Below are 14,073 nucleotides of genomic sequence, written 5' to 3' on the forward strand. Positions count from 1 at the left end.
AATCAGTCGCTGCTCGTTAATGATTTTAGATTTGTTAAAGAGACAGTCTTTATAAGATTCGTGGGTTAGGTCTCTATCGGTAACAAGTTTAGTGACCCCTTTTGGCTTTTGGGTAGTTGCTCAAGTTGGTCTTGGATCTGCACTAGATCCTTATAGAGATCGTTAATTTGTAACTCATACACCAAACTTTCGGTATCGGTATAAAGTAGCCCCACACGGTCACCATAACGAGCTTTCAACGTGTTGTAATAAAATCAAACATTAACATCTTTGACAAATTGAAGATCATGGATGTTCACTCCACAGTAGATCGGCTTATTAAGCACCACTTTTGTTTTAAAAGTTCCACATAACACATGTCGCATTCTGGAAATGGCCTCACGCTTTTAAAACGTGAATAGCCCACAGCCTTTTAAAACTCGGTTTAGCCGGCAGCCTCTTACATTTCTCAGCATCGTTGTTGTGGTCCCTGATCAGCTTGGCGCTACAACGTTTACGTACATTCTCCATTGTTTTACCCAAAACTGCATTGTTGGCCAATTTAAAAAAGTCTTTTTCAAAGCTTGCGGTTGCTTGCGTGCGCAGCTTGGTACTTTTAGCAATATAGCTTTTCATCCAAGCTGGTTATCTAGGTTTTTTATCTTCAGCCCAGTTGTAAGTACATGTATAGCTGCAAAATGCGATAGTGCAAAATCTTCAATAAATCCATTGTTTGCTTTTGCATAGCGTTCACTTCCCACACTAGAGATGCCACCGCATTTGGCATGTTCAAAAAAAGCAAATGAACATCAGGGTCTGTAATTAACTCGAGCTGTTCACCGGTGTGTTTTCACAAGGCATCCCAAAAAAATCCAGGAGCTGTGTAATAGTTGGCAGGATTGAAACCATAGTTTTTATAAGACATGTCTCTAAAGTTTTGAAACACATCTGCCAAAAGCAAGTTCTCTGTTTTGACATAAAGATTGTGATAGTCACAGAGGGTTTTACAGTTCAAAGCTTTGCCAGACTTGTTGTTCCTGGGTGTATTCTAATTCACTGATGCTATTTTGTAAAGCTTTGCCAGACTTGTTCTTGGGTGTATTCTGATTCGCTGACGCTATTTTGTAAAGCTTTGCCAGACTTGTTGTGTTTGGGTGTATTCTGATTCACTGACGCTATTTTGTAAAGCTTTGCTAGACTTGTTGTGTTTGGGTGTATTCTGATTCGCTGACGCTATTTTGTAAAGCTTTGCCAGACTTGTTGTGTTTGGGTGTATTCTGATTCACTGACGCTTTTTTGTAAAGCTTTGTCAGACTTGTTGTGTTTAGGTGTATTATGATTTGCTGATGCTATTTTGTACAGCTTTGCCAGACTTGTTGTTCTTGGGTGTATTCTGATTCACTGACGCTATAAAAAGCACTCAGGGTGGTAGCAGCGTCTCGTTAAACTTTTCAAACGAGTCCATGCATTCGTAGAGACAGATCCCTTTTGCAAAAGAAGCGGGCTTTGCTCACCACACACTTGCGCTTGGGTCCGTTTGAGTTTTGAGTTTGAGTTTTTTGACACGCTTTTACAAGCCCATAAAATGAAACTAGTTTATAAATCGAAACTGGCCTAGAGAAAACGAGACATACTTTTCGATGTTTTGGGAAATGCAAAAGATCTTGTCAGTTTGTTCGTTACCTTGAAATAGGCTTGCACCTTGCATAATGAGATGCGCGTCGTAATTTTCTATTCAAGATCCAGATCCCGTGTGAAACAAAAAGAGCTTACATGGGTATACATTGACATGTATGTACATGTACCATATGTAGAGGTTGACAGTAAAATTATTCTATGAAGGAGTCTTACACCAAACAAGTGTACATGTGTACACATACATGTACGTGTATGTGGCTTGTACGTACATGTACACGTACCATACCGGTACATGTACGTACATCTACTACTGTTGTTTCAGTCTGGCGATGACCAGACCATGATGTCATACATTTCAATACACTTCCAAGCCTGTTGCTTGATACATTTCATGCTGTGCAGATGTTTCTTTTAGTTAATTTTTGGCATTTTCCATTTTGACATTTTCTTCCCAGGTGCTATTTACAATTCAGCATGCAGCCTTACATGTACTGTACGTGTACGTCATGTCTCAAATCATCAATTTGATGTAACTCAGGAATTGTGAAGTTTCTGTGCTCTCTGCAGTTTGGTAAGTCTCTTTCCTATCCTGAACTTGAGAAGCTCAAAGGTATGAACAAGGTACCGGTAGGAAACAATTCCATAAACCCACACCACTGATTTTTCCCTGCAGTGATCTACAGTAATCTAAAAGGAAAACCGTGTCATAAAAACATCAATTTTTTCATTGAAAATATTGTGATCCGTGTGCAACTTTTTATCACATTCGGTTCTTCTGACGTTGGGATCATTTTGTAATGAATGTTGTGATCCACGTGCAACGGTTTATCACATTTGGTTCTTCTGAAATTGGGATCATTTTGTAATAATGTTTTTGTCCGTTGTACATGTATGAACCCAGCAGCATGAAATCCTGTATTGAGCACCATGCGACCACTCTGAATTAAACTGCCTTGTAACCTTCCACGCATACAGGTCTGACTAATACGCTCAGATCCAGCAGCATAGTGCACAGGAAAATTGACATCTGTGCCGTATTATGTCCTCCATCTTAGATTCAGTAATAACAAGAAATTCACTTTAAAAATTACTAGTGCAAGTGCAATTTTTTGGCTAAACCTGTGCCAAAAACTGAACTTTGACACTTGGAGCTTGCTCTGTCAGTGCTGTGTACAGCACAGTAGGGCTGCATTACACTTATGTGACATGTATCAATACATGTAAAGACAATTTGGATAGGAAGATGTTGGCACATTGCTCAAGTCTTACAGTAATATATTCCTTGTCACAGGGGATGGTTATTTTCATTGGATGTGTTGGGTGAAAGTACATGTAACTGCCACGTTTGATAGACATTTTAGGTATTACTTGACACTTGAAGACCAGGATGCATACTGTGCGAAACGTTCCTGTTGGGAACTTTGTCAGTATTCCCCTTCCGGCCAGAGCAAAATTTGAAATAAATAAAATACAATGACTTACAAACTAACTCAACTGCCAGCCCTATTTTCCTTACAATGTTTATTCAGTATTCATTGTTCCTGTCTTTGGGTTTGTTATCAATGTGCAATAAGGCCAAGACTGTCAGCGCTTTCGAATGTACATGTACTTGTGTCATGTAAACCTGTCATCGTACTAAAACCTATTCTTTGAATATTTTCTCGCTGCATTCTCAGCTCAATTATGCGTCTTTTCATAATTCATATAGAAAGTTTAAAGTGTATTTTAAACTTGAAAGTTTCAAGTGGTGAAAGTAAAAGTTTGGTTTTGCAGATTCTCTAGTAAAACAATAATATCTTCCTGTTTACACGTACCTTTGTTGCATAAAGGGAGAGTCAAAAAAGCACACAGGTACACATATGTAGACAGCCTGAAGTCGTTAGAGATTGGCTGAAGATATTGACAGGCTGAAGTTAACATCGGTGCTTAGGTTGACAGAGGTAGACTGGCCGATGTCGGCCGAAGTGGATACGCTGACAGTAGAGGTAGACTGGATGATGTCAGCAGAAATAGATGTGCTAAGTTCGGCAGAGGCGGTCACGCTGACAGTGGAGGCGTACAGGCTGACATCAGCAGAGGTGGTCACGCTGACAGTGGAGGCGTACAGGCTGATGTCAGCAGAGGTGGTCACGCTGACAGTGGAGGCGTACAGGCTGATGTCAGCAGAGGTGGACAAGCTAATGGCAGAGGTAGACGGTCAGAGAGTTGAAGTCGTCAGAGGAAGACCAGCTGGCATTGGATATGATGATTTGTGATGACGTGTTATTAATTTGAGATTTACCGGTAGAGATTTAAAAGTGCTTCCATCTTGTCATTCCTTATGTCTTGATGAATTCATCATTTTTGAGACAAATTGCCTGCTGTTGTTCAAGAAGCTCCCTCTGAATACTTTTTTCAAAGTTGACCTGCATCAATTGGAATTTCCTAACTTTGTCGAAGTGTAGTTAATTGAGATTTTGTTCATTTTGCATCAATTACTTCATGTTGCATTTTCATTACGAATATAAATTTGTTTAAATGACTGCAGTGAACGTTATACACAAAAATTCAGCTGTTTGTTAAGTTCCAGTGCTGTAAAGTTCTTGAATAGTTTAAGTGATTCAGCCCAATACTGCTATTCTGAACACCTATGTACCAAACATTGGGGTATACTGAACATTCTCCTTGGCTCCCGAGTTCTCCATACCGAACATTAAAAGGTTGCTTTAAAAGGAAATACATTTAGGACTGATGAGAATACTGACAAGTTTAGGAAAATCTGTCTTGCAAAAGATCAGTGCCAACACCGTCAGTATGTATGTGTTTAATTTGCTTCAGAAATTGTATTTGATGATGTTTATTCTTGTAACAATGCTGCATCATCTTCTCAAGATTTTCTTTTAAATGTACGTGTACAGGTATTACCTGCGGTGGCTCTTGGCTCCCAAGTCTATTAGCCCATGCCTCATAATTAATATCTCCCCCATTCACTCCTAAAACAAGATTCAATCCTAATGTAATCAAGAGTCAAGCCCACAACTACCTATTAGACCACTTTCTCTGATCTCATTGTAAAGACATCAGATTGTCTCGATAGTGTAATTAGAATCAATGTGTTTTATTGTACAAGGGGTTATGATTTTTTAGGTATAAGTACGTGTACCCGGTACATACATGTACATGTACCTTATAGGGTGTAAACTTCAACTTGAGCAGATATACTAAAATGTGGTCTTCAAGATGCACTACTCACTCAATTCTGAGTTCAGCTATAAGCTATATAAGCCTGCAAATCTCAAATGCAAAGTTTGAATTTTAATTGCAACAGAAAAAGAGTAACATTTTGAATTTGTGCATTAATGCAAATTGTTTGGTTGACTGTCATCTGTTTTGGGAGCTAAGAACAACTAATTTGTCCACGGTTTTACGTGTATTTAATGGTGTCCATTCTTTGATTTTCGTATTCATGCCAAGAAACTGAAGTGAGACTAGACGCCATCCAGTCTATGCTGCTTTCCTTAGGATGTCACAGCGATGTGGATAATACCAGTCCCCACTACACAGCTGTTTGAGAAGCTCTTCCATCTCAGTGGATGCCTTTCCGCCCATGCATTCAGTGACCGGGGAATCCCATCCGGGACAACGCACGTAAGGATTTGAGTGTGGCGTCTCGTCACTGATCCTCTAACCATTTGTGGACGTTTTCCTACCAACATCACCGCTCCACGGATAGCGCTGTTCTGTTGTTTCTTCACGAGGTCTTGATGCAGCCCCCTCGTAGATGCCCAACCATCCTATGTGTGCTACCTGTCTCTTGATGCCATTGATGTTATGCTCCGGCATACGCCTTGCCATTGATACCAGTTCCCAGTGGCTACTTTTCTGCAGTGGGCCCTTCTGTGCCGGTGTTGCATCTCGTGAATGTGAGTAGCGTATTTACTAAATCAAAGCTTTCAACATTATGCATTGCCCAAACCGTTGTCATAAAAGTTGTGAACTATGCTTGGAATTGCTATTTGCACTAGAAACCAAGAGAATACTTTATTTTCGGCTCGGTCCGCACGTGGATAGGGTTTTCAGTCCCTATCTGATTCTCATTGTGTCCTCACAGCAGGTTTCTTCAGGCTTGCCAGCTACAGTGCCAAGGGTACTTTTTAGGAATCCTTTGAGTCATTATCAGAAATAAATAATAATAATAATTTCCCAAGAACCTTGCGGGTAGCCATTTCATAATCAAGAACCCATCCTTTTTCTGCATTCAGTAGAAATCTATTTGCCTTTATAAAATTTTTGTTTGAAGTTGTATGGATTTCATATTGAACCAAAACATGTAGAAAAGCTGTAAATTTTTTAAATTTTCTGTCCTTTTCTGAGCTGTCCAGTAAAAGTGCAGAAGACAACTGCATGTTTTTTGGTTGAATGCATTCTTTTTTTTCTGTTTTGCATTTTTACATATTCTGTCAGTCTTTTATTAAAGTCTCACCCTGACAGGTTAAGTTTAGCATGCTTGAATAAAAGAATAATTTGACGTTTTTGTTAAACCATTGCTTTTACTGACCCAATTTCAAATGCAGGTATTGTGTGGCTTCTCATAACTTGCTGGCTATTGAGGGGCATACATCACTGGCTTCCAGTTTACTAAGAACAGAGCAGTTGATCATCTCTGTCATCTCATCAAACAGCAGTTTCAGACGCCTTACAGATTTCACTTATAAGGTGAGCGAGATTTCTTTTGCAATTTCAGAAGAAGCTCAGCATTTGGGCAAATAATTGTTATTTCATACACGATGTTTGTGAAGTCTGTGAACATTTATGATGTGTCAAACACAAACTTGATTGCTCTTCACAGTCTGCATTGCAGGGCATTGCCATAGAAATATTGTCAAATATTACACCACGGACTTTCAAGAGTTGCTACTTATGGCGGTGTTGAAAGTTGGTCGATAATCTTGCTTTTTCAAAAGTCAGGGTTTCAGCTGTAAATAATACCATCAAGTGGTTTTCTGGTAAAATGAAGAAGTTGCAATCTGTAGCTTCTTTGGATATTTTATCGTATGATTTAACAGTTAATATAAAATTGAAAAACGACCTCCTCTTGGTGTGAGCCTTTGAATGTGGGATGGATTGGGGATGTGTGTGGATGTGGGTTTTGATTCTGTTTTGAAACACAACTGCAAAAACGGCAGCTGAAAACCAAGAGGTGAATGGGCAACTTTATTTGGAGGTCGACGAAAAAAGGACAGTCCCAAAATGTTACTTTATTTTCAGTTTTATTGAATATTTCCAGCAGATGAATCATTTATAAATGACCTTGCCAATTGGTATACAAGCTTAAAGACACGAATTTCACACGGCCGTCAGATTTAGTTTATTGGACGTTTTTTTACTTTCCCTTTTGTTTGCATCATATTTCTCCAAAATACTCTTTTCCCACAAAAAGTAAAAAGCAAGTTGTATGAAAGGAATCCACATTGTCTACCACAGTCCCTCCTCAATAGTCGGTCTCAGCAGGAAGTGACGTATTCAGGATAGTTACTGTCTTATCGTGTGTACAAAGTATACATTACAAATTATGTATCTTTTTGCACAGAAACCTTGCAGTGAACTTTAATACTGAAAGTAATTTGTAAAGAACTATTGATTATGCAGCCATCCCATGTCCCCTTTGTTGCAGGCAGAGATAGTCACAAATGCAGAGAGAGATGTCGGCAGAGGTATATGTGCTGAAGTCGACAGACGTGCCAAAGTCGGCAGAGGAAGACAAGCTGATGTTGATTAAGGTATGTTGTGGATATGATGTTTTGTATCTGTTATCCCTGATATTTTGGGGACAAATTGCCTGCCATAATTCCAGGATGCTCACTCCAAACGTAAAAAACATGGACGTCAATCCTCTGAAGTTGTAGCCTAGTTATTTCAGATTTAATTCATTTTGTCAGTGTTTGTTTTACGTTGCATTTTTTAACGGCTGTGGTAGGTTGTGTAACGTCATCAGTTTTTTTAATTACAGCGTGGAAGACACCTACATGGACATCGACAGGAGGAGAGACAGACGGAAGCGAGATGACTGTCCTGAAGGTTAGGCTTGGAATGTGTTTTTGGCTGATATACCGTAATGCACAAGAGGATATAGTTTCATGAATTTATCTTTAAAACTGCTGGTTTAGAATGCACTGTTTCCCAGCACTTTGGAATGATGTGGTCCATTCCTACCATAGTAGATATTTTCGACAGGGCTAACCCTTAATACATGTATATGCATTTTAACATTCACTATTTGTAAAAACCCAGGTGGAAAATATCATAAACAGAGCGTGGCAAAACAAAATCCTTGCAGTTTGCATAATGCCTTTATACATTGTTTATTCCAGCTTTCTGGATTCACTCATCAATGGGGAGGTAGACAGTGTAAAGGAAGGAACAGATTATAGTACCGGTAAGTTTTTAACCCGTTTTCTATAATGAAATGGGAATCAAAAGCTCAATAAAAGCAGGTTAGATATCCTTCCCAATTTATAAACGTTAAAAAAATGCACTACTTGTCAAATACTTTGGAATCTAGAATGTTTATCAACTCTGCACATATATTGTGATTTAATATGTATTTTTTCTGTTGACTACAGGTTGGAAAGATCATCTGATGCCTGAAGATGAGTGAAGTTTCTTTCAACTCGGAAGAATGAACATCAGTAAAGCAGTATAAAGAGAATGAAGACCTTGCTTGTGTTTCTTAGTGTCTCTAAACTCTCTCCCGCCTCCCCTCCCGCTAAAAATTTGTCCTTAAACTCCCTCGCGCCTCCCCTCCCGCTAAAAATTTGTCCTTAAACTCCCTCCCCCGCCCCTTAAACTCCCTCCCGCCTCCCCTCCCGCTAAAAATTTGTCCTTAAACTCCCTCCCGCCTCCCCTCCCGCTAAAAATTTGTCCTTAAACTCCCTCCCGCCTCCCCTCCCGCTAAAAATTTGTCCTTAAACTCCCTCCCGCCTCCCCTCCCGCTAAAAATTTGTCCTTAAACTCCCTCCCGCCTCCCCTCCCGCTAAAAATTTGTCCTTAAACTCCCTCCCGCCTCCCCTCCCGCTAAAAATTTGTCCTTAAACTCCCTCCCGCCTCCCCTCCCGCTAAAAATTTGTCCTTAAACTCCCTCCCGCCTCCCCTCCCGCTAAAAATTTGTCCTTAAACTCCCTCCCGCCTCCCCTCCCGCTAAAAATTTGTCCTTAAACTCCCTCCCGCCTCCCCTCCCGCTAAAAATTTGTCCTTAAACTCCCTCCCGCCTCCCCTCCCGCTAAAAATTTGTCCTTAAACTCCCTCCCGCCTCCCCTCCCGCTAAAAATTTGTCCTTAAACTCCCTCCCGCCTCCCCTCCCGCTAAAAATTTGTCCTTAAACTCCCTCCCGCCTCCCCTCCCGCTAAAAATTTGTCCTTAAACTCCCTCCCGCCTCCCCTCCCGCTAAAAATTTGTCCTTAAACTCCCTCCCGCCTCCCCTCCCGCTAAAAATTTGTCCTTAAACTCCCTCCCGCCTCCCCTCCCGCTAAAAATTTGTCCTTAAACTCCCTCCCGCCTCCCCTCCCGCTAAAAATTTGTCCTTAAACTCCCTCCCGCCTCCCCTCCCGCTAAAAATTTGTCCTTAAACTCCCTCCCGCCTCCCCTCCCGCTAAAAATTTGTCCTTAAACTCCCTCCCGCCTCCCCTCCCGCTAAAAATTTGTCCTTAAACTCCCTCCCGCCTCCCCTCCCGCTAAAAATTTGTCCTTAAACTCCCTCCCGCCTCCCCTCCCGCTAAAAATTTGTCCTTAAACTCCCTCCCGCCTCCCCTCCCGCTAAAAATTTGTCCTTAAACTCCCTCCCGCCTCCCCTCCCGCTAAAAATTTGTCCTTAAACTCCCTCCCGCCTCCCCTCCCGCTAAAAATTTGTCCTTAAACTCCCTCCCGCCTCCCCTCCCGCTAAAAATTTGTCCTTAAACTCCCTCCCGCCTCCCCTCCCGCTAAAAATTTGTCCTTAAACTCCCTCCCGCCTCCCCTCCCGCTAAAAATTTGTCCTTAAACTCCCTCCCGCCTCCCCTCCCGCTAAAAATTTGTCCTTAAACTCCCTCCCGCCTCCCCTCCCGCTAAAAATTTGTCCTTAAACTCCCTCCCGCCTCCCCTCCCGCTAAAAATTTGTCCTTAAACTCCCTCCCGCCTCCCCTCCCGCTAAAAATTTGTCCTTAAACTCCCTCCCGCCTCCCCTCCCGCTAAAAATTTGTCCTTAAACTCCCTCCCGCCTCCCCTCCCGCTAAAAATTTGTCCTTAAACTCCCTCCCGCCTCCCCTCCCGCTAAAAATTTGTCCTTAAACTCCCTCCCGCCTCCCCTCCCGCTAAAAATTTGTCCTTAAACTCCCTCCCGCCTCCCCTCCCGCTAAAAATTTGTCCTTAAACTCCCTCCCGCCTCCCCTCCCGCTAAAAATTTGTCCTTAAACTCCCTCCCGCCTCCCCTCCCGCTAAAAATTTGTCCTTAAACTCCCTCCCGCCTCCCCTCCCGCTAAAAATTTGTCCTTAAACTCCCTCCCGCCTCCCCTCCCGCTAAAAATTTGTCCTTAAACTCCCTCCCGCCTCCCCTCCCGCTAAAAATTTGTCCTTAAACTCCCTCCCGCCTCCCCTCCCGCTAAAAATTTGTCCTTAAACTCCCTCCCGCCTCCCCTCCCGCTAAAAATTTGTCCTTAAACTCCCTCCCGCCTCCCCTCCCGCTAAAAATTTGTCCTTAAACTCCCTCCCGCCTCCCCTCCCGCTAAAAATTTGTCCTTAAACTCCCTCCCGCCTCCCCTCCCGCTAAAAATTTGTCCTTAAACTCCCTCCCGCCTCCCCCTCCCGCTAAAAATTTGTCCTTAAACTCCCTCCCGCCTCCCCTCCCGCTAAAAATTTGTCCTTAAACTCCCTCCCGCCTCCCCTCCCGCTAAAAATTTGTCCTTAAACTCCCTCCCGCCTCCCCTCCCGCTAAAAATTTGTCCTTAAACTCCCTCCCGCCTCCCCTCCCGCTAAAAATTTGTCCTTAAACTCCCTCCCGCCTCCCCTCCCGCTAAAAATTTGTCCTTAAACTCCCTCCCGCCTCCCCTCCCGCTAAAAATTTGTCCTTAAACTCCCTCCCGCCTCCCCTCCCGCTAAAAATTTGTCCTTAAACTCCCTCCCGCCTCCCCTCCCGCTAAAAATTTGTCCTTAAACTCCCTCCCGCCTCCCCTCCCGCTAAAAATTTGTCCTTAAACTCCCTCCCGCCTCCCCTCCCGCTAAAAATTTGTCCTTAAACTCCCTCCCGCCTCCCCTCCCGCTAAAAATTTGTCCTTAAACTCCCTCCCGCCTCCCCTCCCGCTAAAAATTTGTCCTTAAACTCCCTCCCCGCCTCCCCTCCCGCTAAAAATTTGTCCTTAAACTCCCTCCCGCCTCCCCTCCCGCTAAAAATTTGTCCTTAAACTCCCTCCCGCCTCCCCTCCCGCTAAAAATTTGTCCTTAAACTCCCTCCCGCCTCCCCTCCCGCTAAAAATTTGTCCTTAAACTCCTTTGTCCTTTGTCCTTTGTCCTTTGTCCTTTGTCCTTAAAGTCCTTTGTCCTTTGTCCTTAAAGTCCTTTGTCCTTTGTCCTTTGTCCTTTGTCCTTTGTCCTTTGTCCTTTGTCCTTTGTCCTTTGTCCTTTGTCCTTTGTCCTTTGTCCTTTGTCCTTTGTCCTTTGTCCTTTGTCCTTTGTCCTTTGTCCTTTGTCCTTTGTCCTTTGTCCTTTGTCCTTTGTCCTTTGTCCTTTGTCCTTTGTCCTTTGTCCTTTGTCCTTTGTCCTTTGTCCTTTGTCCTTTGTCCTTTGTCCTTTGTCCTTTGTCCTTTGTCCTTTGTCCTTTGTCCTTTGTCCTTTGTCCTTTGTCCTTTGTCCTTTGTCCTTTGTCCTTTGTCCTTTGTCCTTTGTCCTTTGTCCTTTGTCCTTTGTCCTTTGTCCTTTGTCCTTTGTCCTTTGTCCTTTGTCCTTTGTCCTTTGTCCTTTGTCCTTTGTCCTTTGTCCTTTGTCCTTTGTCCTTTGTCCTTTGTCCTTTGTCCTTTGTCCTTTGTCCTTTGTCCTTTGTCCTTTGTCCTTTGTCCTTTGTCCTTTGTCCTTTGTCCTTTGTCCTTTGTCCTTTGTCCTTTGTCCTTTGTCCTTTGTCCTTTGTCCTTTGTCCTTTGTCCTTTGTCCTTTGTCCTTTGTCCTTTGTCCTTTGTCCTTTGTCCTTTGTCCTTTGTCCTTTGTCCTTTGTCCTTTGTCCTTTGTCCTTTGTCCTTTGTCCTTTGTCCTTTGTCCTTTGTCCTTTGTCCTTTGTCCTTTGTCCTTTGTCCTTTGTCCTTTGTCCTTTGTCCTTTGTCCTTTGTCCTTTGTCCTTTGTCCTTTGTCCTTTGTCCTTTGTCCTTTGTCCTTTGTCCTTTGTCCTTTGTCCTTTGTCCTTTGTCCTTTGTCCTTTGTCCTTTGTCCTTTGTCTCACCTACCTTTTATTTCCAAGTTGTGAATAAATGCCACACAGAATAATCACATCTGCTCATTTATTATTCCTCTTGCAATTATCAACTTAAAGTTTCTAGAATTGTAATATATATTCTTTAGCTTCTATTAATTTGTGAATAAATGCCACAGAGAATAATCACATCTCATTTATTATTCCTCTTGCAATTATCAACTTAAATAAAGTTTCTAGACTTGTAACAAATTGTGATATCTGTTGTTTAGCTTCTATTAATTTGTGAATAAATGCCACAGAAATTAAATTATCAAATCTGCTCGTTTATTATTCCTCATCCAATTATCATCAACTTAAAATAAAGTTTGTATACTTTAATAAACATTGTTTTTAGAACATGGGAGTTTTTAATGCAAGGTTGCAAACAATTCACTTTTTTAATCAAACATTGGGCTTAAAAAAATTTTAGAAGCAATTATTCTTGCAGTTTTACTCTTAAAACATGGGGTTACGAACAATTTCCGCCATTTTATCTACTACCTTTTAAAATGAGAAGTTAGAAATGTTGCAAACAGGTCACTTTTTTAGAACATGGGGGTTAGAACAAAGTTAATGTCAATTTTTAAATGCGAAGTTGCAAACAATTCACTTTTTTAATCAAACATTGGGTTTAAAAAAATTTTAGAAGCAATTATTCTTGCAGTTTTACTCTTAAAACATGGGGTTACGAACAATTTCCGCCATTTTATCTACTACCTTTTAAAATGAGAAGTTAGAAATGTTGCAAACAGGTCACTTTTTTAGAACATGGGGGTTAGAACAAATTTAATGTCAATTTTTAAATGCGAAGTTGCAAACAATTCACTTTTTTAATCAAACATTGGGTTTAAAAAAATTTTAGAAGCAATTATTCTTGCAGTTTTACTCTTAAAACATGGGGTTACGAACAATTTCCGCCATTTTATCTACTACCTTTTAAAATGAGAAGTTAGAAATGTTGCAAACAGGTCACTTTTTTAGAACATGGGGGTTAGAACAAATTTAATGTCAATTTTTAAATGCGAAGTTGCAAACAATTCACTTTTTTAATCAAACATTGGGTTTAAAAAAATTTTAGAAGCAATTATTCTTGCAGTTTTACTCTTAAAACATGGGGTTACGAACAATTTCCGCCATTTTATCTACTACCTTTTAAAACGAGAGGTTAGAAAAGTTGCAAACAATTCACTTTTTTAATCAAACATTGGGTTTAAAAAAATTTTAGAAGCAATTATTCTTGCAGTTTTACTCTTAAAACATGGGGTTACGAACAATTTCCGCCATTTTATCTACTACCTTTTAAAATGAGAAGTTAGAAATGTTGCAAACAGGTCACTTTTTTTAGAACATGGGGGTTAGAACAAATTTAATGTCAATTTTTAAATGCGAAGTTGCAAACAATTCACTTTTTTAATCAAACATTGGGTTTAAAAAAATTTTAGAAGCAATTATTCTTGCAGTTTTACTCTTAAAACATGGGGTTACGAACAATTTCCGCCATTTTATCTACTACCTTTTAAAATGAGAAGTTAGAAATGTTGCAAACAGGTCACTTTTTTAGAACATGGGGGTTAGAACAAATTTAATGTCAATTTTTAAATGCGAAGTTGCAAACAATTCACTTTTTTAATCAAACATTGGGTTTAACAAAATTTTAGAAGCAATTATTCTTGCAGTTTTACTCTTAAAACATGGGGTTACGAACAATTTCCGCCATTTTATCTACTACCTTTTAAAATGAGAAGTTAGAAATGTTGCAAACAGGTCACTTTTTTAGAACATGGGGGTTAGAACAAATTTAATGTCAATTTTTAAATGCGAAGTTGCAAACAATTCACTTTTTTAATCAAACATTGGGTTTAAAAAAATTTTAGAAGCAATTATTCTTGCAGTTTTACTCTTAAAACATGGGGTTACGAACAATTTCCGCCATTTTATCTACTACCTTTTAAAACGAGAGGTTAGAAAAGTTGCAAACAATTCACTTTTTTAATCAAACATTGGGTTTA

The 14,073-nt window shown here is 40.7% G+C and overlaps 1 protein-coding gene across 8 annotated transcripts in view; it reads left to right on the forward strand.

The window, feature by feature from the left end:
- The window catches only part of LOC147795459 (uncharacterized), a 72,358-nt gene extending 63,933 nt beyond the window's left edge, over positions 1-8,425 (forward strand). For 6 of the 8 annotated variants that reach the window (XM_087131874.1, XM_087131872.1, XM_087131878.1 and 3 more), the window contains 6 exons: positions 2,073-5,519; positions 6,171-6,312; positions 7,271-7,376; positions 7,607-7,674; positions 7,968-8,032; positions 8,220-8,425. In XM_087131874.1, coding sequence (XP_086988000.1) covers positions 3,570-3,872 — 303 coding nt within the window. In that variant the 5' untranslated portion in view covers positions 2,073-3,569 and the 3' untranslated portion in view covers positions 3,873-5,519; positions 6,171-6,312; positions 7,271-7,376; ... (1 more) ...; positions 7,968-8,032; positions 8,220-8,425. The remainder of the gene's footprint in view (positions 1-2,072; positions 5,520-6,170; positions 6,313-7,270; positions 7,377-7,606; positions 7,675-7,967; positions 8,033-8,219) is intronic. The other 2 variants (XM_087131876.1, XM_087131879.1) reach the window with 2 other exon arrangements.
- Positions 8,426-14,073: the final 5,648 nt, after the last annotated feature.

This window comes from Acanthaster planci, unplaced genomic scaffold, assembly GCF_054643075.1.
Source record: "Acanthaster planci isolate LZ-2023a unplaced genomic scaffold, COTS_SCS Contig23, whole genome shotgun sequence".
Classification (NCBI taxonomy): Eukaryota; Metazoa; Echinodermata; class Asteroidea; order Valvatida; family Acanthasteridae; genus Acanthaster; species Acanthaster planci.